This window comes from Sorex fumeus, unplaced genomic scaffold (genome assembly GCF_029834395.1).
Source record: "Sorex fumeus unplaced genomic scaffold, SorFum_2.1 ptg000058l, whole genome shotgun sequence".
NCBI classification, from domain to species: Eukaryota; Metazoa; Chordata; class Mammalia; order Eulipotyphla; family Soricidae; genus Sorex; species Sorex fumeus.
The window spans coordinates 2,171,665-2,195,598 of record NW_026606115.1 but is presented as its reverse complement, the minus strand read 5'-3'; the positions used below and the strand labels follow the sequence as shown (position 1 = coordinate 2,195,598).

General features: G+C 38.9%; 1 protein-coding gene across 2 annotated transcripts in view; it reads left to right on the top strand.

The window, feature by feature from the left end:
- The window catches only part of IL13RA1 (interleukin 13 receptor subunit alpha 1), a 91,759-nt gene that overhangs the window by 17,883 nt on the left and 49,942 nt on the right, over positions 1 to 23,934 (top strand). For both annotated transcript variants that reach the window (XM_056125844.1, XM_056125845.1), the window contains exon 4: positions 2,073 to 2,193. In XM_056125844.1, the coding sequence (XP_055981819.1) occupies positions 2,073 to 2,193 (121 nt within the window). The remainder of the gene's footprint in view (positions 1 to 2,072; positions 2,194 to 23,934) is intronic.

The window sequence follows — 23,934 nt, the reverse complement described above, 5'->3', positions numbered from 1 at the left end:
GTCCCCAGTTTCTCTCCCATCAACCCTCCACCCCCAGCCTGCCTCTATGGCAAGTGCTTTTCTTTCTTTCTTTCTTTCTTTCTTTCTTTCTTTCTTTCTTTCTTTCTTTCTTTCTTCTCCTCCTCCCCCTCCTCCTCATTGTGGTTTGAAATACATATACTGAAGGGTTATCACATATACGGAAAGCCTGGCAAGCTACCAAGAGTATCTCGCCCACACAGCAAAGCCTGGCAAGGTACCCGTGACATATTCAATATGCCAAACACAGTAACAAGTCTCACGAGATGTTACTGAGCCCACTCGAGCAAATCGATGAACAATGGGAGGTCCGTGATACCCGTGATACCCGTGATCACATATATACTTTTACCTACATTTAACACTCAGTTCTTGTCCAATATGATCATTTCCAGCTATCATCATCATACTGGTCCCTTCTCTCCCTTCTCTGTCTTACCTACCCTCCGCTCCCCACACCTCCCTTGAGGTTTATTCAAAAGGCTTGCATTTTAAACAGAGGCAAATCATTTAGAAAAAATTTACTTAACTCAAAGGTCCAGAGATGTAGTACAACGGGTAGGGTGTTTGTTTCGCATGCTGCCAACCCAAGTTTGATTCCCAGCACCTTAGCCCACATATGGTCCCCTGAGCACTGCCAGGAGTGTTTCCTGAGCACAGAGCCATGAATAATCCCTGGGCACCACCAGTTGTACTGTCCTCCACAAAAGGAAGACATTGGGTCACAACACATACTAGACAACTCCTGAGAGTGAAGGCACACTTAACTTCCCAGGGATGGATGTTGGCTTAATTTAGGAAATGCTTGTCAGTATTGATTGATCAAAAAGCAGGAATGTGGAGGTAAATTATAATTTAGTAATCTTATACTGGGAGGGAAGGCAGTCTACACCCAACAGTACTACGGGATTACTCCTGGCTTTGTGCATAAGGATCACTACTGCAAGTACCAGAAGTCAAAACCTGGGTCACTTGCATGAGAGACACGTACCTTAGCTCCTTATCTATCTCTTAGACCCCTAACATATTTTTCTACTGTCACTGTCACTGTCCTCTTGTTGTTCATCAATTTGCTCGAGCAGGCCCAATAACGTCTCCATTGTGACACTTATTACTGTGTTTGGCATATCGAATACGTCACAGGTAGCTTGCCAGGCTTTGCTGTGTGGGCGAGATACTCTTGGTAGCTTGCCGGGATCTCTGAGAGGGGCGGAGGAATCGAACTCAGGTCAGCCATGTTGGCCGCATGCAAGGCAAATGCCTTACCCGCTGTGCTATCGCTCTAGCCCATGTTTTTCTAAAATACAGTTACATACAGGGATTGTCAGTATTTTTACATCCATTTAAGATTTTTGGACTAGAGTGGTAGCACTGGGGTTAAGATTCTTGTCTTACATGTTGCTTATAGTGGTTTGATCCTGGTACTGCATATGAGTACTCGGAGCATTGCCAAAGGTCAATCCTGAGCAACAGATAATACCTGAGCACCTCCCAAAAACTACAAACGGTGGGGTCAGAGAAATAATACAGTGAGTAGGGTTTGTTCCTTGCACATGGCCAACCCGGCTTTGATCCCTAGCACCCCATATGGTCTCCTGAGCACCAATAGGAGTGATTCCTAAGCACAGAGCCAGAAATAAGCTCTGAGAACCACCGGAGTTAGAGCCAGTAGTGAGTCCTGAGCATTGGGTGTTGCCCAAATAACAACAACATCAACACCAACAACAACAACAAAACAACTCCCCTCAAAGATCAAAAATGAATTCTGTAATCATTGCCTCTGATGGAATATTATTTGACCTTTTACCCCTCTTTCCAGTTTGGAAGATGAGAGTTTGTAATCTCTAGGTGAGAGTATATCTGTTTTCTTAGTTTTAAGAGGAGGGATGGTTGGAAACAAATGACATTCAAACTTTCTCCATGTGAAGTGCCTTCTGGGTGAAGGAGGGTGAGAGAGGAAAGAAAAGCAGGTGGAACATTCTAGATCCTAGATTGATGGGTTTCCTTGCCTTGCAAGGTAAAAGGAATCCTGAACTTTACACTGGTTATTCCAGGTGATCCTGAGTCGGCTGTGACTGAAATTCAGTGCATTTGGCACAATCTGAACTACATGAAATGTACCTGGCTTCCAGGAAGGAACACAAGTTCTGATACGAACTATACTCTCTTCTATTGGTAAGTATCACAAAGAGCCTTCTAGGAAAAGGACTGATTGTGATTGAGTTGGTACCCTTTGTGTCAAACACAGTTTAAAGAAAAACAGAACCAGAAATGGTTTCTTCATTTCTGTGAACCCCAAAGATGTGCAGTTTGCTTCAGTAGCAAATACACCTGTTTTTGTGACTGATTTTTCTTTTTGGCTCTACCTGGCTGTTCTCATGGCTTCCTCCTGGCTCTATGCTCAGAAATAACTCTTAGAAAAATCTGGAGGACCCAGTGAGGTATCTGTGATGTAACCCAGGTCTGCCATATGCAAGATAAGTTCCCTATCTGCTGTACCTTCTCTCCAGCTCCTACTTTTTATTTTATTATCTGTTTTTATTGGGTAAAGTGGCTGCCATGTGATGTTTAGGAGGTCAGGGGACTCCACTGATGATTATTACTGACCACTTGGGCCACAGATTTAGTGCAAGGGCCTGAGGATGCTATCCTACTTGGGCCCTGCAGTTTGGGGATATTGGAACCACCCTGGTTGTATTGGGGTCCTCCAAGACCACACCCAGTGATGCTGGGGATTTAGTGCTGGGAATAGAAATTGGTCAAGAACCTTATCTGCTGACTGCACTACTTTAAAAGTATTTTAGTAAAGAGCTATGATTTACAGTGTTCATATTTGAGTTTTAGACATACTATGTTCTGGCACCAATCTCACCGCCAGGGAATATTCCCTCAGTTAGGGTTCCCAGGTTCCTTCCTACCCCACCACCATCCACAGCATGCTTCCTTGACAGATACATTTTTCTGGTGTATTTTTTGTTTGAAATTTTTTTCCAAAATTTTATTTTTGGAGAGCCCGGCAAGCTACCAAGAGTATCTCGCCCGCACGGCAAAGCCTGGCGAGCTACCCGTGACATATTCAATATGCCAAATACAATAACAACAAGTCTCACGATGGAGACGTTACAGGGCCCGCTCGAGAAAATCGATGAACAATGGGAGGACCGTGACCGTGACCATGACCTATTTTATTAAAGCACCGTGAATCACAAAGTTATTCATAGTTGGGTTCTTGACATACAGTTTTCCATCACCAGTAAATTTCCCTTCACCAATGACAGGTACATTTTTATGTTTGGCTTTTGATGTTTGGATCTCTTGTTTTCAGTGTTGTGGACTCTGTGTTGGTTTGAATATTTTGCTTTTATCAATCCTCTAAATCACCCATGCACACAGATTGCCTTGACCCCTATTCCCCATTGCTTTCCATCTATCTCTTCTCTTCCCCCACCTCGATTTTTTTCCTTCTTTGTCCTTCTATTCCTTATACTCCATGGTTAAGAGTGATCTACGTATCTCCCCTTTTAAACATTGCATTCCCTCATCCAGTTATTCTAAATACCATATATAAGTGAGATTATCCCGTGTTTCTTTTATCTTCTGGCTTACTTCATTCAACATGATACCTTCCAGTTCCATCCATGTTGCTGCAAATTGCATGGTTTCATCATTTTTTATAGTGTAAAAAATTGTATATATATATATATTTACCACATCCATTGTATATATATTTACCACATCTTCATGATCTACTTATCTGTGATTGGACATCTTGGTTAATTCCATATCTTAGCTATTTTACTAAGTGATGCAATGAATAATGGCATGCAGATGTCTTTTTGAATGCATGTTTTCGTGTTCTGGGGGATAGGTACCTACTGACTATTTTTTAGAAAATTTCTTAATTCAAAAGGCCTAGGGGGATATTTCAAGGGCCTGGAACATATGATTTGCATGCAGGAGCCCCAGGTTCCATCCCCACATGGTACCATGACTATGCCAGGAGTGACCCCTCATGAAAATTGAACTGAATGCATCCCCTTAGCACCATCAGCTGTGACCCCCCAAACCAAAATTAATTATGGAAGGCCGAGGAGTTAAAGAGTTGGAGCACATGCATGCCATATGCAAGGCTCCAAATTTAATCCCCAACAATGCATGCTTCCTACTGGCACTGCTATGTCTATGTAGTACAATGTGGCCAGACCTGAACACTGAATACTATATCTTTCGGTCAGGTGTGGCTGGGAGTAGTCTCTCCACTCTTGAACACCAGAGGGAAGTCTCAGGAAAAAAGTAGGGACAGAGAGATAGCTCCAAAACTTTACATGTAGGAGGCCTGAGTTTGAATCCAGCCACTGCATTGCCCTTTCGTGACCCCTCAACAAAAAGCCCGAAGTAGCTCCCAAGCACCACTGAGCATGGCCTCCAAACTCACCTCCAAAAGAATAATTGAAGATTAACCAGAGGATGCTCTCAAAAGTTCAACGGCATCCAGGGATAACTACATTTCTCTTAATGGTAGCATCTCACATAACTAGAGTGCAGTATCGGAACCAGAAATTTGACTTCATAATAGTCCTCCAACCTTATTTCTTTAGTGTTCTGTGCTCTTTTGTGTGTGCATGTGTGTGTGTAGATAGGTAGGTATAATAGATCAATTACTACAAGGATCTCTTGAATTACCCCTTTAGAATCATACTCATCTATCTCCTTCTTCCACCCTTACCCTACATGTATTTCTTCTAAGTTTCTAACTCTTGGTAGCCACAAATATATTCTCCATTTATTTTTTTTTATAATTTTTGTAATGCTACTTGAAGAGAAGCTTATTGCATAGAATATAACTTTGAGGTAAACTAAATTACTATTTATTTTGGTATTTTGGAATTTTTTTTATAATTTTTTTTTTTTTGCTTTTTGCTTTTTGGATCATACCTGGCGATGCACAGGGGTTACTACTGGCTCTGAAGTTACTCCTGGCAGTGCTCAGGGGACCATATGGGATGCTGGGAATCAAACCCGGGTCGGCTGCGTGCAAGGCAAACGCCCTACCCACTGTGCTATCACTCCAGCCCCAGTATTTTGGAATTTTTTAATTGATCGAGATTCTGTGGTTTACAAGACTGTTAATGATAGTTTCTGATGCATATTATTCGAACACTACACCCATCACCAGTGTACCCACCTCCCTCCTGCAAGGACCACAGTGCCCTTTTCTTTGAATTCACCCCACCAACTCAATTATGTGAATCAGTTCTCTGAAGAAGATTTATTTTTGTTTCTTTTGTCCACACCCAGTAACCCAGTAATGCTTAATGGATGCTTTATGTCCAGTGCTCAGGGTTTACTCTTGGCAGTGCTTGAGGAACCATGCTCTCTGGGCATGTAACTTGGGGCTCCTGTATGTAGAACATGTGCTCCAACCCATTGTGTCCTTAGTCAAGCTCTGAATAATACCCTGGAGATTGTTCAAGTCTTTCAGTGTCGTGTGTATTACTATTTCGTTCAATGTATTGCTATGTAGTATTTCATAACATGGATGCTTCAGTTGTTTTATGAACTACTTAATGAATCATATCTTACTGGATTTCAAGTTTTTTTTGAAATATTGGATACCTAATCCAGAAGTTCACACATGCAAGGCAAGTGTTTTACTGCTAAATGATAGCCCTGACCCATTTTTCAATTTATTAGTATTATGAACAAAGTCGGGCTGGAGCGATAGCACAGTGGGTAGGGCATTTGCCTTGCAAGTGTCCAACATGGCCGACCCGAGTTCGATTCCTCTGCCCCTCTCGGAGAGCCCGGCAAGCTACTGAGAGTATCTTGCCCTCACGGCAAAGCCTGGCAAGCTACCCGTGACGTATTCTATATGCCAAACACAGTAACAATTGTCACAATGGAGACATTACTGGGCCTGCTCATGCAAAATTGATGAACAATGGGAGGACAGTAACAGGGACAGTGACAGATATGAACAAAGTTGATACAAAAATTTATGCTCAGGTTCCTTTATTTGGGGGGTGGGTTTGAGCTATACCAGGTGATGCTCAGGCTGTATTCCTGACTCTGTTCTAAGAGGTCTTTCCTGACAGTGAGTGGACAACCATATGCCAGGGATTGAGTTGGGTTTGGCTCCATATAACGCAAGTACCTATCCCTCTGTACTATCTCTCAGGTCCATTCTCAGGTTATGTAAAGATTGCTTTTCATTTCTCTTGGATAAATACTCAAGTATAATTTTTGAATCATGTGTCCATTTCATATTATTTTTTTAAATTCCAAACTATTTTGCAGAGTCTCTGCATCATTTTGCATTCCCACCAGCAATACTTGAGTATTTGAGGTCTACTTCTAAAAAAGATTTAAAAGGTCATTTGGTAATGAGGTTAGTATCCAAACATCAAAAACCCATAATAACTGTATTATGAACAACATTGATAACCACATTGTTTAAATAAAGCATCTTATTTACAAGAAAATTGAAAAAATTGCGGGGCCTGGAGAGAAACTATAGATGGTAAGGTGGTTGTATTGCATGTGGCTGGCCCAGGTTTGATTCTTGGCACCACATGAAGTCCCCTGAGCACTGCCAGGAATAATCCCCAGGTAAAGTGCCAGGAATAAGCCCTGAGCACTGTAGAGTGTGAAACACCTCCCCCCAAAAAAGCACAAAAAAGCAAGAAATAGACATTTTATTAAACTACTCATAAAAATCATAAAATGTCTCATATTTGATATTTGTGTGAATGTAGCCAAAATTTTTTAAATTGTGAAATTTATCCTTAATCATTCCCTCTCCTTTGGAGTTTAGAATTATTAGCAGCAGAGTAATATGAGAGGATCAGTTTACTCCATTTAATTAAATTAATTTTATTTAGCACTAATTGATGTGAAAGTACTGAATGTACAACATAAAAGAAACAAGTTCCTTCATTCCTAAAGCTTAAAACATAGAGGGGACACAGTAACTAGCACAATTATCTATTCAGACCTACTGTGGGGTATAGTGAATTTGCTTGCAGACCATATTTTAAGAATAGAGTATAGCAGTAGGATGAGTAGCATTAATTTTTGAATGCCCAGTGCATCTAAAAGTGAGGTTCACACTATAATATAGTCTATGAAATGTACAATAACATATGTTTAACAAAGTGTACATACTGCAGTAATGTGACCCAAAGATGCTAACTGAGCCCATGATGTAGGTGTCAATAGATTTGCTTGATTTAAGTTGCATTACAGATGGAGAATTATCTTACACATATGTGGGTCCTAAAGATACATAGTAAGATGCACAAAGGGTCAAACACAACACAATGGAAGAACATATCCACACATTTGTGTTGGTGATGGATTCGAGAGTTGAAAGGAGAGCTGTTGGGGCTCTTGGCGAGAGGAGGTGGTTGCACTGGTAATGGATGGGACATTGCAATAATGTGCATACCAACTAACTAATGACAGTATTGTAAATTACATAGCTTCAATTACTAATAATACATTAAAGCAAAAGCTGCACCATCCGCAAAATGCAATAGAGTGAGGTACATAAAATGAGGTATGCCAGTATAAAAATGTAGATGTACCTGTTTCTTGTGCTTTGCTTTATAGTACTTCACAGAGTGACCCCAAAATACAGAACTGGGAGCAGGCCCTAAGCGCTTCTGGGTGTGCCCTTCTCCACAAAAATTAAGAATGAGGAAGGCCTGCAGAAATAGAGATGGACTCTTCTTGATAAGCGAGGGTGGAGCTTGGGGTACTGACAGAGGAGGCTGTAATGAAGGATGTGTCTGTACAGATAGAGGGTGGATTTCTAGCTCTAGCCTCTGGGGAAGTGAGTTCTGAGGAATGGGGATATTTTATCAGTTAGATTTCAAGGTTGTTCCAGATTCTGGCAATTGTGAATATTGCTGCAATTAACATATAGGTGCAGATGTCAATTCTACTGGCTTTTTTGTATCCTCAGGATATATTCCCAGAAGTGGTATTGTGGGGTCATATAGCACAGCGGTAGGGCGTTCGCCTTACAAGCGGCCAACATGGCCAACCCAGGTTCGATTCATCCGCCCCTCTCGGAGAGTCCGGCAAGCTACCGAGAGTATTCGATATGCCAAACACAGTAACAACAAAGTCTCCAATGGAGACGTTACTGGGCCCGCTCGAGCAAATCGACGATCAACGGGAGGGCAAATCGAGCAAATCGAGATTTCAAGGTGGGGATGTAGGAGATCCAACAATGGCAGCTTGCTTTCTCTATTGCCTTGTCTGCTTTTCTGTTCAATAAAATTGCTTCTGAGAGAATGGGGTGTGGAGGGTTATGTCCACATCTCTGAAACCTATAAGATAGCCATGGTGTTTTAGCCATAGAATGTCCAGTTTGCCTGATGCCTTGCTAAAACGTAGGTCAGAGGTATTCAAATATAGCTGTTGCACAAATTGAAAGGCAAACATCACAGCAAAGTTTGAATAAAAATGTCCCAAGTTACACAGGATTTTCTCACATTTACTTTCTCCCCCTGTTCGAAAGAATACTTGTGGGAGCACAGTAGGTGACACCAGACACCATTGAGAGTGTGTGCTTCATTCTGGGAGGAATTTTTTTTCTGAAAAAATCATTCTCATTTGACATTTTGTAGTTTTACTTGCCCATTTGTGATCCCTATTGTTTCTCCTTTACTTAAACTTCTCCATTAACTTTCTGTGGCTTCTTCTGGGATAAAGCTCAAATGTCTCAGGATGACAAAGCCCTTAAGGATCTGGTTCCTGTCAGTATCTTTGGTCTCAGTCTCCCTCTCCCCCATATCTCTCTCTTTTTAAAAGATATATATATATATTTTTTTAAGAACCATAATTTACAAAATTATTAATAGTTGAGTTTCAGTCACATAACATTTCAACACTAATCACAACACCAGGGTCAACTTCCTCCCACCAGTGTTCCCATATTCCCTCCCCACCCCAACCCCCACTCCATCCCTGCCAGTCAACTTGACAGGCACATTACAAAGTTTCAGTGGTTGCCACATAATCTCATATTTTCAGTTTTGTTGAGTCTGTGTTTTGAATATATGGCTATATGCCTCACCCATATCTCCAGTATAATTTAAGCCCGAGTGCTTGTTAATCCATGACTTCCCATTCTCTTCTCCCACCTTGATTTTTTCCTTCTCTGTCATTCTCCTCTCTAAACAATGGGGTCAAGTGCTATCTAGGCATCTACCTTTTACTGTAGTACATTTCCTCACTCAGTATTCTATATACCACAGGGAAGTGAGATCATCCTGTGTTTGTCGTTTTTCTGGATTTTTTAATCTACATAGCATATTATAGTTCCAATCAGGTTGCAGCAAATCACATAATTTCATCATTCATTGCAGCTGTATAGTATTCCATTGTGTTCAGATACCACATCTTCATAATCCATTAATCTGTCTTTGAACATCTAAGTTGATTCCACATCTTAGCTATTGTACTGAGTGCAACAATGAATAATGGTGTGCATATGTCCTTTGGAGAGTGTTTAATGTCCCGGGGGGTAGATGCCCATAAGTGGAATTTTTGGGTCATAAAGTATATATAAAGGTAAAGGTAAAGGCCCTCCCGTTGATCGTCAATTTGCTCGAGCGGGCCCAGTAATGTCTCCATTGGAGACTTTGTTGTTACTGTGTCTGGCATATCGAATACTCTCGGTAGCTTGCCGGGCTCTCTGAGAGGGGCGGAGGAATCGAACTCGGTTCGGCCATGTTGGCCGCTTGTAAGGCGAATGCCCTACCCGCTGTGCTATCGCTCATACTGTTTTCCATAGAGGTTGTACCAGGCAACATTCCCACCAGCAATGAATAATAGTTCCTTTTTAAACACTTGCCTGTCAATACAGGTTGTTCCTACTACTTTTTGTATGTGCTATTCTCACTAGTGTGAGATGGTATATCATTGTCCTCTTGATTTGGATTTATTTGATGATAAGTGATGCTGAGCATTTTTTCATGTGATTACTGACCATCTGCCTTTCTTCCACTGATAACTGTCTATTGGTTTAATCTCCCTCTTTTTTGATAGGGTTTTTAAAAATTATTTATATTTTTATATATATTATATATAAATATATATTTGTATATATTATATATATTTATATATTTATATCTTTGTGAATACTTTATATATGCTGGATACCAAACCTGTATCTGAAATATTGAATGCAGATATCTTTTCTCATTCAGTTAGATGTCTTTTAGTTTTAATCTGTGTTTCTTTTGCAATACAGAAGCCCTTTATCTTTATAAAGTTCCATTTGTTTATTTTTTATTTTGTTGCCTTTGCCAGTGGAATCAGATAATTGAAGCCACTTTTGAGATCCAACTCTTGAAATGTTCTGCCTATACTTTACTCAATGTACTTTATAGTTTCTGGTCAGATCTCAAAGTCTTTCATCCACTTTGAATTGACTTTTGTTTGAGGTGTAAGAAATGGATCCAGCTTTAATTTCTTATAGTTATCCAATTTCCTTAGGACCATTTGTTGAAGAGGCTATCTTATTCTTAGCTTCTTTATAGAAAATTAACTGCCCAAATATATGGGGTTTTGTCATAGGGTACTTGATTCTGACCCATTGATCAGAGGGTCTATCTTTATTCCAGTACAATGCCATTTAGATCACTTTAGGTTTATAATACAGTTCCAAATTACATAATGAAATACCTCCAAGCTTATTTTTTGGTATGGTTTTGGCTATTCACAGTCATTTCTGATTCCATACTGTCACTGTCACTGTCCTCCCATTGTTCATCGATTTGCTTGAGCAGGCCCAATAACGTCTCCATTGGAGACTTTGTTGTTACTGTGTTTGGCATATCGAATACATCATGGGTAGCTTGCCAGGCTCTGTGTGGGCAAGATACTCTCGGTAGCTTGCCGGGCTCTCCGAGAGGGGTGGAGGAATCGAACTCGGGTTGGCCATGTTGGCTGCGTGCAAGGCAAACACCCTACCACTTTTATTATTGACTTTTCTAGATCCTGGGAGAATGTTGTATGAATTTGGGTGGGGATTACATTGAATTTATATAATAGCTTAGGTATGATAGTCATTTTAATAATATTGCCTCATCCAGTCCATGAACATGAAGCATTTTTCCATGATCTGTGGTCTTATCTTCTTATCTTTCTATTTATCTATCTTTCTTTCTTTCCTTTTTTTTTTTTTTGCTTTTTGGGTCACACCTGGCAATGCACAGGGATTACTCCGGGCTCATGCACTCAGGAATTACTCCTGGCGGTGCTCAGGGAACCATATGGGATGCTGGGAATCGAACCCGGGTCAGCCGCATGCAAGGCAAACGCCCTACCCACTGTACTATGGTTCCAGCCACCACCACCCCGCCCCCCCCCCCCCCCCCCGTCTTATCTTTCTTTAGTGATTTAAAGTTATCATGGAATAGACTCCCATATCTTTTGTTATGTTGATTCATAGATATTTGATGTTTTTGGATACTTTTAAATGGAATGTTCACCTTTATCACTTTTTCCTATGATTCATTCTTTGTATATAAGAATGTGACTGATTTTGTGTATTGACTTTGTATCCAGACATTTTGTTATATTGTTTTATTATTTCTAGGAGCATTTTTTGCAGACTCTTTAGGCTCTTCTATGTATATCATCATGTCATCTGCAGAGAGTGATAATTTGAGTTCTTCTTTTCTAATTTGGATTAATTTGATTTGTTTTTCTTGCCTGATTGCTGTAGCTAGGACTTCTACTACTATGTTGAATAGTAGTGGAGAGATTGGACAACCTTTACTTGTACCCAATCTCGCACAAAAATATTTCAGTTTTTCACCATTAAGGATGATACTGGCTGTGGGCTTGTTATATATGGCTAGTATTATCTTGAAGAAGGTTCCTTCCACCCTTATTTTATTGAGGGATTTTTCTCATGAATATATGTTGGATCTTGCAAAGGTTTACTCTGCATCAATTGATATGATCATATGATTTTTATCTTTCCTTTTATTAATGTGGGGTATTCTGTTGATTGATTTGTGTATTTTGAGACATCCTTGCATGCCTGGGATGGATCCCACTTGATCAGGGTGTATTATTTTTCTAATGTATTGTTTAATTCAGTTAGATAAGATTTTGTTAATGATATTTGCATTGATATTTAACAGGAAGATTGGTCTGAAATTTATTTTCTGGGTGTGTCTCTGTCTGCTATGGGTATCAGTATAATGTTAGCTTCTGAAAAGGTATTAGTAAGGATTTCTATGTCCTAGATATTTTGGAATATCCTAAGGAGTATAGGCAGTAAATCTTCTTTGAAGGTTTGATAGAATTCATAGAGAAACCCATCTGAATAGGGCTTCTTTTCTTGGGGAGATTTTTAATTACTATTTCAGTTTCCTTACTTATAATTGGCCTGTTTAGGCTTTTTATTTCCTCCTTGTTCAGCTTTGGGAGATCACATGACTCTAGAAATATATCCATTTCTTCTAGGATCACTAGCTTAAGAACAAAAAGTTGTTCATATGAACATCTCATATTTTGAATTTCTGAATGATATGTTGCAATTTCTCCCCTTTAATCTCTGATTCTATTTATTTGAACATTTAAAAAAATTTTTCTTAGTCTAGCTAATGGGTTTTCTTCCTTGTTTATTTTTTTCAAAGAATGAGGTTCTGATTTCATCAATTCTTTGATTTGTTTTTATTTCATTTATGCAGTGGTTTTTATTATTTCCCACCTACTGTTACTTTTTGGATTTCTTTGTTGTTCCTTGTCTGGATTTTTTAAATGTGTGTTTAAGTTGTTGATTTGGGCTTTTTCTTCTTTCTTAATATATGCTTGCATTGCTCTGAATGCCCTTAGTAGAGCATTTGCTGTATCCCATAGATTCTCATAACTCATGTTTTCATTCTCTTTATTTTCAAGGAAGTCTTTTACATTTCTTCTTTGATCCAACTATTTTTTAGCAGTTTGTTCAGCTTCTGAATGTTGGAATTTAACCCTATCTTCTTTCTGTGATTATTTTCTACTTTCATGACATTGTGGTCTGAGAAGCTAGTTAATACAATTTCTATATTTGTGAATTTATGTGTGTTTGAGGTGTGCCCTAATTTGTGATCCATACTGGAGAATGTTCCATGTGCATTAGAGAAGAATGTGTATTCTTATTTGAGGGGATATAGAGCCCTGTATATGTCCAACAATCCCAGTTATTTCAGCTCCTCATTGAGGGATCTTGTCTCTTTACATATACTCCTGTCTGTTTGATCTGTCTAGTGGGGAAAGTGGTGTGCTGAATTCTCCCACTACCATCATGTTTTCATCAATGTGTTTCTTTAGCTTCTCAAGCAGAAGCTTTATGAACTTTCCTGAGCCTTCATTTGGTGCATAGATGTTGGTAGTATTTCTTGATCTTTTGTTCTCTTGAACCAAAAAATAATGTCCATCACGGTCCCTAGTTACTTTCTTTATATTGAATAGAATTTGGTCTGCTGTAAGTATGGCTGTCCCAGCTTTTTTCTTTTTTCCATTGGCTTGTATGATTGTTTCCATCCTTTCACTCTAAGTCTTTATTTATCCTGAGAGTTGAGGTGTGTTTCCTGTAGGCAACAAATGGATGGATTTTTTTCCTGATTCATCTAGCTATTCTGTGCCTTTTTATAGGAGAGTTTATTCCGTTGACATTCAGAGAGATGATTGACACAAAGGGCTGTGTTGCCATTTGTGTGTGTATGTGTGTGTGTGTTTGTGTGTGTGTGATCTACTGGTTATTGTAAGAGTCTCTTTTATTGATACCAAATATCTGAGGTCTGATCTAATTTGTTATTGTTCAGCAATAAGTACTCTTTATAAACTATTATTCTGAAAATGTCTGTGCTATGCTTTTTATGTTACTTCACTGGTCATGCAGTTCAGGGTCTAATATATCCATTTGTATAGAAGGGTTAAAATAGACATATTTGATGAAATATATAAGACCCCTTGAAGTGGGTGGGCATGAAGGAGTGGTATTGTCATGTGGATGCATTAGTGTTCACATGGTTTTAGTTTCAACAGAGGTTTGGGAGGGCCCTTCTCATTCTGGAGAACCCAGGACAGGGTCTCAGACAGCAGTACTTAAGACTTCCCTCCATGGATTTCTAACCCTCTTTACCCTACCATCCAGCCCATACTGAAATTCTTTCAATTCCTTCGACTGGGTCATCTCTCAAAATGAATAGTGGGATTCACAAAAGATGTTCTGACAGAATAGAGGAAAGGCTCTGCTTCTTCTTCAACCCGTGTCTTGCCATTTCACCTTTTTACCTTGGCTTAGTATATTACTTCCTTTTCAGGAGACTTTTCGTGACATCTTAACTCTCTTTCTAGATGTATGCCTCTGTGGTGGTATCTTTCAGCACTGTATATTTTGCCATGTCATAGTATTCAGCACATTGTGGTGGTGTCATTTTCTGTTTATTTAGGTTTGCTCTCCTCAGCCCGTGTTTTCTGTTGAGAATCAAGTTCCCATGCCATGCCTGATACATGGTTCAGTGTTCTACACATACTTTTTGAATGTTATATAGTATCCAAATCTAGAGAACATTTGGGATTGGGGTGAGTATGTAAGAGGTATAAGTAACTCAAGAGTGTCAATATTTCAGCAAACAAGAGGAGGACTGAGAAAATATAGCTATGAAGAATTTCTACTGAATGGCAGGGATACAAGTAGTAATGGGACTAGCCTGGATTTTGAAATGCAAAGCAAAGTCAAAATAGCTCTTACTCCAGACTTTTAAGATGGGTTCCAAGTTGGTAGTATGTCTGTGCTTAATCTGGTAAACCTTCTTGTTCTCCCTGGAATCCTTATTGGTTAAATCACCAGAAAACCCATTAGAGTCGGATTCTATAGAGCGGGTACATAAAGGATGGGAAGAAACCCTAAAGCCATCTCATTCTGTGGTCGAGTGTGCAGGAGAGTAACCCAGTTGTAAGAAGCAGTGTGGCACTGAAGGTGGAAGGTAGCCTATGCCTAGGAGTCCTTATCTGACAAAAAGAGTGAAATGTGTTGGTGCATACAAAGATTCAAATCAAGTTTTAGTGCAGATTGTCCAATGTGTGGTCCCTGGGGGTAAAAGAATGGAAAAGCCCCAATTCTTTTCTCTCCTTCCTTCTTTCATCCTTTCCTTCATTTCTTCCATTTTACTTTTTATTTGAAGCACTGTGGCTTACAATACTGTTCATGATAGAGTTTTAGGCATTCAACACTGTTCCAACACTACATCCTTGACCAGAGTATCTGCTTGCCTCCACCATTTTCTCAGGGTCCCATCAAGCCTCTTTCCCATCCTGACCCTCAGAATCTCACTTCTGTCCACCAGCTCTCAGTTTTTATTGTTTTTGACTATTTTTCTCCCTACTTTGTTTCTTTATATCTTACAAATGAGAGAGATCATTCTTTTTATGTTATTTTCCTTTGAATTCACACAGAATGTTACCCTCTAGTTCCATCTACATAGCGGAAAATTTCATGATTTTATTTTTTTCTTTATAGTTGAGTATTATTCCACTCTGTATACCACAGTTGACAATGACAAATCTCCAAGATTAAGTAATTATAAAACTTTTATCCAAGATATATTAATTACTTGTAAAACTTAAGAATTAAATAAACAACCCCATTAAAAATTGAGTGAAGTGATGAACAGAAACTTCCTCAAAGAAGATACACATTATTTTATAAATAATTTGTTGTCTTAATTACTACTGCTTTGTAGTACAGTTTGAAGTTGGGGCAGGTGATGCCACCCATCTTCTTTTTCCCAAGGATTCTTTTAGCTATTCGTGGGGAAAACCCCAATTCTTAAAAGCATTCTACTTATGGGTTGAAGTTTTTCTCTTCCTTTCTGGTGTATATTCTTGCTGAGGCTTATAACAAATAGCTCTTGGGGTTGCTTCAATTTCTTTTGATGATTTTGTGCCCAGGAAAGACTAGAGATTTTTAAGATAAGTCAAGAAGCTACAAGGAGACTGGTGAGTTCATGGATATACAAAGGTATGATAATGATCAGGGCTACCACTTCTTGTCATAAACATTTTCTGAGGCGGGGATCAAACTAGGTTCTTCCTGAAGCATAGATTTGTGTTGTCCCATTTGCCAGGTATAACCATGTGTGCTATTGTCTTCTTAATATAAAGGAATTAAAATTAAATCAAATTAGGGCCAAATATAGAATGACATTCAGCCATATGCAAGACGCATACCTTATTCACTCTACTTTCTCTCTGACTCCAGCTGTATGTTATATTTATTAATGCCCACTGTCTTGCAAATGTAGTTAGTGTGCATGGTTGGCCTCTGCCCACACCTTCCAGAATTAGCACCTAATCCATGCCTCCTCTCCCCTGCTCTACCCTATTTCCTTGCCAATCAAAACCAGAGGAAATGAAAGCACTGCCAAGTTAATGTGTTGATTGGGAGCTCATAATTGCTTGAGGTACCCGTTTCAGTCATGGCAAGCACACTGAAACTCCAATAAAAATTTCTTTTTATAGCCAAACAACAGTGACTTGGGGTCCTGCACTCATAGCCTTCTATCAGTGAGAGCCTGTCCTTTATTACAGACAATTCATGCCAATGATCTTTCAGGAATTTCTTGCCACATAAATCACTTTCAGAGGTGAGGGCAGACTAATATATTTTTTGTTGCATTTTTATTTTATTTTTTTAAATTTCTTTGAAATTTTTAAAATTTTTATTAGTGAGACACCATGAGGTACAGTTCTAGACTTACAAATTTTTGTGCTTGGGTTTCAATTATGCAATGATCAAATACCCATCCCTCCACCAGTGCCCATTTCCCAACACCCAAGAATGTCCAAGATTAGTACCAGACTAATATTTTTTTCATTCTCTCCTCATGTTTACACTGTGATTTGGAGGAAGAAATCAGCATGTGGATTAATTTTTTAATTTGCTTATCAGGAAAAGGGTTGGGGCTATGCCTGGGGCTGCTCGAAGGTTATTTCTGGACTTAAGCTCAGGAATGACCCTTGGCCCCTTAAGGGAGCTCATGGAAGCATATATGGTTTTGGGATTCAAACCACGGTCACAGACAATGTGGCTGCATCAAAGGCAAGTGCTATCTTATACAGTCTCTCCAGTATCAGTGTCTGAATTTTAATTATTTTTCTATTTTTAATTTTAATTCAAGAACTGTGATTTACAAAGTTGTTGATAGTTGAGCTTTAGACATATAATATTTCAATACCAATCTTACCACCAGTGTCAACTCCCCGCCACCAGTGTTTCCATACTCCATCCCAATCCCCACCTTCATTCCCACCCACTGCCCTACCTCCCCAAACCTGCATCCTTGACAGGCACATTACAAAGTTAGAGTGGTTGCAGCTTAGATCTCATCTCATCCAAAACACAGACTCTTAGTGTTGTTGAATCTGTGTTTTGGATATATAGCTATACCACTCTCCCACATCATCAATATAACTGAAGCCCTGACCCCTGTTTGTCCATTATTTCCCTTTCTCTTCTTCCTTTCTTCTATGTCCTTCTCCTCCCTATACTCTGTGATCAAGTGTTATCTAGGGATCCCCCTTTACTACATTACATTTCCTCCTCCAGTTAGTCTATAAACCACAGATAAGGGAGATTATCCTCTGTCTTTCTTCTTCTTACTTATTTTACTCAACATGGTATCTTCCAGTTCCAAACCACGTTGCATCAGATTGCATGATTTCATCATTCATTGCAGCTGCATAATATTACATTGTGTATAGATATCACATCTTTATAACCTATTTATCTGTCATTGGATATATAGGATTCCATGTCTTAGCCATGGTACTAAGTGAAGCAATGAATAATGCTGTGCATATGTCCTTTTCAAAGCACTCCTTATGGGATAAGGTACGAAGCAAGGGCTTCCACTGTCTCCACTTTTATTCAATATAGTGTTAGAAGTCTTGACTACAGAAATCAGGCAAGAAAAACAAATCAAAGAGATCCAAACTGGAAAAAAAAAGAATTCAAGTTATCACTATTTGCAATTGACATGATAATATCCAGAGGCCCCTAAAGAGTTACTAAAAAGCTTCTTGAAGCAATAAATCCAAACAGCAAAGAAGCTGGACACAAAGCCAGTACACAAACATTGGTCACATTCTTATGTAAAAAGAATGAATTAACATGATAACCTTTCAGTACATGTATTGCAAACCATAATGCCCCAAAGGGGATGGGAAGGAAGGGAGAGAGAGACAGAGAGAGAAAGAGACAGAGACAGAGAGACAAAGGCAGAGAAACAGAGAAGAAAGATAAAGAAAGAAAGTGCCTTCTATAGAGACAGGGTTGGAGCAGAGTAGTATGAGGGAAACTTGGGACATTGATGGTGGGATATGTACACTGGTGGAAGGATGGGTATTGAAACACTGTATGACTGAAACCTGACTGATTAGCTTTGTAACACCTATCTCATAATGACTCAAAAAAAATCAAAAGGAAGAAAAAAATTAATCAGTGGAAAAAGGAGTCAATCCCATTTAAAATAGTATCCAAAAACATGAAGTATCTAGGAATCTTTGAATTTTAACAGAAATACCTCAAATGTTTTCTGTGTTCTGACTCTAGTCTTTTAGTAGAAGTAAAAAAAAAATAAGTATCTATTCAAACATCTTATTTTCCCTTTGTAATTTTTTTTCTAAATTGCAGTGAAACTTTAAAAAGTCCTTTGGGGCCAGAGGAATATTGAAATATTTGCAGTACAAAATATCAACAGGATAGCCAGTATTGCTCATTAGAAGATTTAGTTTCATTATTTGATTAAATATAACTTGCTGCATAGTTTTGGTATGTAGCAAGAATTTCTTTTTTATTTTTTTAAAATTTAATTAAGGAACCTTGATTTACAAAGTTATTGATAGTAGAGTTTTAGGCATACAATATTTCAACACCAATCCCACCAACAATGTCAGCTTCCCTCCACCAATGTTCCCATACTCCATTGCCTCCACCCCTTGCTCCACCCCTAATCTGCCATCTTTACAAGCTCATTTATAGTTTGGTGGTTGAAACTTAGAGCTCATATTTTCAGTGTTGTTGAGTCTGTGTTTTGGATATATTCTCCCATACCACCAATATAACTGAAGCCCCATCCCCAGTTCCCCCATTCCTTCCCTTTCTCATCTTTTTCCTGCCCCTCCCACCTTGTAGTAATAATTTCTTAAGTTTCTGTTTCTTCTTTTTTGTCTTTTTGAGTCACACCTGACGATGTTCAGAGGTTACTTCTGGCTCTGCACTGAGGAATTACTGCTGGCATTGCTCAAGGAACCATATGGGATGCTGGGGATCAAGCCTGGTTCGGCCACATGCAAAGCAAATGCTCTAGCCGCTGTACTGTTGCTCCCACCCCCAATCTAAAAATATTACTATGGACATAGCTTCATTTTAAAAGACCGTTTTCATTCATGAATCATATGAATGATTGGAGAAAAACCTTAAGACTGTTTTATGGATATATATATGTATATTTATAAACGTTTAAAAAAGCAGTTTTAGGCTCACAACAAGATTGAAAGATTCAGACTATCCTATGTCTCCACTGTCCACACAATATGTAATCTCCCCATTATTGGCATTCCATATCACTTGGGTACAATTGGTACAGTTGGTGACCTTGCATTGATGCATCATCATCACACCAAATCCACTCTTTACCATAAACTCACTCTTGGTGTTGTATTATGGGTTTGGACAAATTCCTAATGACGCATATCCATCTTCATACTATCTTATGGTAGTTTTACTGTTGTAAAATCTTCTGTTCTTTGCCTAGTTGTCTCCTTCAAAAACCCAGCATCCACTGATTGTTTTACTGTCTTCATAGTTTTACCTTTTCCAGAATGACATTCATTTGGAATCACATGGGCTTTTCTGATGATCTTCCTCACTCATATATGTTTAAAGTTTCTCTGTATCTTTTCATGGCTTGAGACTTTATTTCTTTTTAGCTTGGAATAGCTTTCTGTATGGAGATTCACAGTTTATTAAATTACATACCGAAAGACATTTTGGTTGTTTTCAAGCTTTGGCAATTCTGAATGAAGCTACTGTAAATATTTATGGGTGGATTTTTGTGTGACAATGTAAACACATGTCCTTTAGGTAAACATCCAGGGTCATGATAGCTGGATTAAGTAAATTTCTCTTTTCAAAGTTACTGTACTGAGACTGGAGCAATACTAGGACCAGTTGGGTGTTTGCCTTGCACACTGCTCACCCCAGTTCGATCCTCAGCAACTTATATGTTCACCTGAGCACCACCAGGAGTGATGCCTGACGACTGAGCCAGGAATAAGCCCTGAGCACTACTGCGTACAACCCCCAAAAGTTGCCATACCATTTTGTTTCCTCTCAGCAGTGCAGTTCCTATTGCTCTACATCCTTGCAGGCTTTTGGTGATGTCTGTACTGGATTTTAGTGATACTGATAGCTGTGCCATAGTATCTAATTGTTGTTTTCTTTCACATTTATTGATGACTTATGATGAGAGTGTCATTTCATATGCTTATTTTCTGTTTGTGCATTTTTGTGAGTTGTCTGTTAAGCTCATTGCTTACTTTTTAGCTGGGTCATTTGTTTTCTTATTGTTGAGTTTTATGTATATTAGACCAGCAGACCTTTATGAGATGTGCATTCTGGAAAAATTTTTTACTATTCTGTGGATTGTTGTTTTATTCTCTTAACATCTTTCACAGAACAGGTTAAAAAATTCCTTCCCTTCCCTCTATTGTTGATGTTATTGTAATGACTTGGGGGTTATATACATCCTAGCTGAGTTACATGCATAGTTAGCTGGGGTGCTTACCAAGGATCCACATATCAGTTTGTGGTGTTTACATTATCAACTGAGATGCTTGTTGAGTGTTTAATTTCTTTATTTATTGTGATTGCATATGTGTTTGCCAGGGGTCAACTCCTTAATTGTGGCATACACATTTTGGTGGTAGTGCACACTGGGGTCACTTATATATTCACATATGTGCTCACAAGTAGTCACACTTAACTGCTGTGGTGCTCACACATCTTTTTTAGTTGCAGGTCTTGCCCCAGGGTGAAGATTTACACCCTTTTAGTTTCAGTACTCAAACACACCTGGTTTTGGTATGTATGAAAATCACTTGTGATGTCAGGGATCACCGACAGCAGAGCAGCCAGATTGATACTAGGGGCATATAGTTACAGGAATCAAATTTGTAGAGGTATTGTAAGATACTGAAGTTATAAATTGTAGTGAATTATAAATTATTGAATTATTTTGGGGGTTTTGGGGCCACATCTGTCGTTGCTCATGGGTCTAGTCCTGGCTCTGTGCTCAATTGAGGATCATTCCTGGCAGTGCTCAGGGAACAGTATATGGCGCTGAAGATTGAACTGGGGTTGACCATGTGCAAGGCAAAAATGTTGCCTTTTGTATTATCTTGAGCCCTATTATTTATTTTATACTTCATGTTCTTGGTGTTGTATTTTAGAAGTCATTGCCAGATACAAGTTTATCTAGGTTTTCTCCTGTTATCTCTAGGAGTTTATAGTTTTGTGATTTTTCTAGGTCCATTATCCACTTTGAATTTCATTTTATAAAGAATATAAGGCATGCGACTAGCCTTATTTTCCATGCGGATGTCCAGGTTTTCCTGTATCATTGTTAAAAGACTATCTTTGCTCTATTTTTACCTTTACTCCTTTGTCAAAGCATTAGTTGACTAATGTATGGGAATAGATCTAAGTTTTAGAAGACCTGATTTGCAGCAGTACTCCCTTTAGCATTGCTATCAAAATAATGATTCCCACACCTCAGACAAATCTGGAAAATCTAGGTCATATTCTGTAGTGGCTGTTTCAAGGAATCCATTCTTTTAAAAGACTGTGTAAAGAGTTAGGAGGTGACTCAAATGGTAGAGCACATACTTTGCATGAATGAGGCTCTGAGTTGCTTCCTTGAGACTATATGGTAGCACCACAATATATTTGTATAGCCTTAGGTCACTGAAAACACTGGCCCTCCACAACAATAAATTACCACAGACAATTCTGAGGTCAAGAGTTTACAGGTTTTTAATTTGTTAATTTAAAACATGAAGATCCTCTTTTAAATGAAGATCGTATGGGAAAGTGGAATTATTTCTGAGTGAACACAAGACGAACAGACATAGAATGATTGCACTCACTTGTGGGATATAAGAAGACATATTATGAAGCTAATACTCAAGGACAGTAGAAACAAGGTCCAGGAAGACTCATCCATAGTTGAAGCTTACCACAAGTGGGGGTCGAGAGGCAGGGCAGTTAGGCTAGAGAAGGGACCACTGTGACAATGATGGTTGAAAATCAGCACTCAAGAACCGAGTGCTGAAAGTAGGTTAAGGGACCAACATGATAACCATTCATTACCAGTATTGCAAACCATAATTCCCAGACAGAAAGAGAGAAAGGGAGAGAAAGAAAGAGAGAGAGGCACAGAGAGAAAGAAAGAGAAAGAGAGGAGAGAAGAAAAGTTCCTGCCATAGACGCAAGCTCACTGGGAGGGGTGGAAACTGGGGACATAGGTGGTGGGAAATGCACATGGTTAAGGAACAGGTGTTAGAACATTGTATGACTGAAACCCAATTATGAAAAACTTTGTAACTGTGTCTCTCATGTGATTCAACTTAAAGAACTGTGATCTTCCTTTATTTGATGTATTAACTACAAATATTTTCTCCCATTCAGTTAGCTATCTTTTAGTTTTGGCCCATGTTTCTTTTGCCATAAAGAAACTCTTTAATTTCTAAGTCATAAAGAGAGGAACAGACATAGAATGAATGCACTTATTTGTGGAATATAAAATAACATAATATGAGATTAACACCCAAGCACAGTAAAGACAAGGTCCAGGAAGATTGCTCCATTGTTGGAAGCCTGCCTCATGAGCTGGGAGAAAAGGCAGCTGGGATAGAGAAGGGATCACTAAGTCAGTCATGGTTGGAGGGATCGCTTGGGATGGAAGATGTGTGCTGAAAGTAGATAAAGGACCAAACATGATGGTCTCTCAGTATCTGTATTGCTAACCATAATGCCCAAAAGTAGAGACAGAGAGTTAAAGGGAAATAGTCTGTCATAGAGGCAGGGGGAGGGGTAGGATGGGGGGAGGGATACTGGGGACATTGGTGGAGGAAAAAGTATACTGGTGGAAGGATGAGTGTTTCATCATTGTATGACTGAAACTCAATTATGGAAGCTTTTTAACCGTATCTCACAGTGATTCAGTAAAAAAGAAACTCTTTAATTTGAAGAAGTCCAGTTTCTTTATTTTTGATTCTGTTACCTTTGCCAGTGACATTGTATCATTGAAGGGCAGCTTTGAGGTCCAGAATCCTGAAGTGTTCTGCCTGCATTTTCCTAGATACATGTTATAGATTCTGGTCTGATCTCGTAATCTTTGATTCACTTTGAATTGATTTTTGTATAAGATGTGAGATATGGATCATGTTTTTTTCTTGTGGTTATCCAGTTTTTACAACACTATTTGTTGAAGAAGCTGTCTTTAGTTCATCTCATGCTCTCAGCACCTTTGTCAAAAACCAGCTGAACATATATGTGGGGATTTGTTCTTGGATATTCTATTCTGACCCACTTGTCTGAGAGTTGGTCTTATCCAATATCATGCTGTTTTGATCACTATGACTTTATAGTATAGTTTCAGTTTAGATAATTATATCCCCACCAGTTTCTTATTTTTCAGTATGGTTTTGGCTATTTCGGGTCTTTTATGATTCCATACAAACTTTATAATGGGCTATTCTAAGTCCTCGAAGAATGTTGTCTAATTTGGAGAACTATTGCATTGAATCTATATAGTAGTTTATGTAAGATGGCCATCT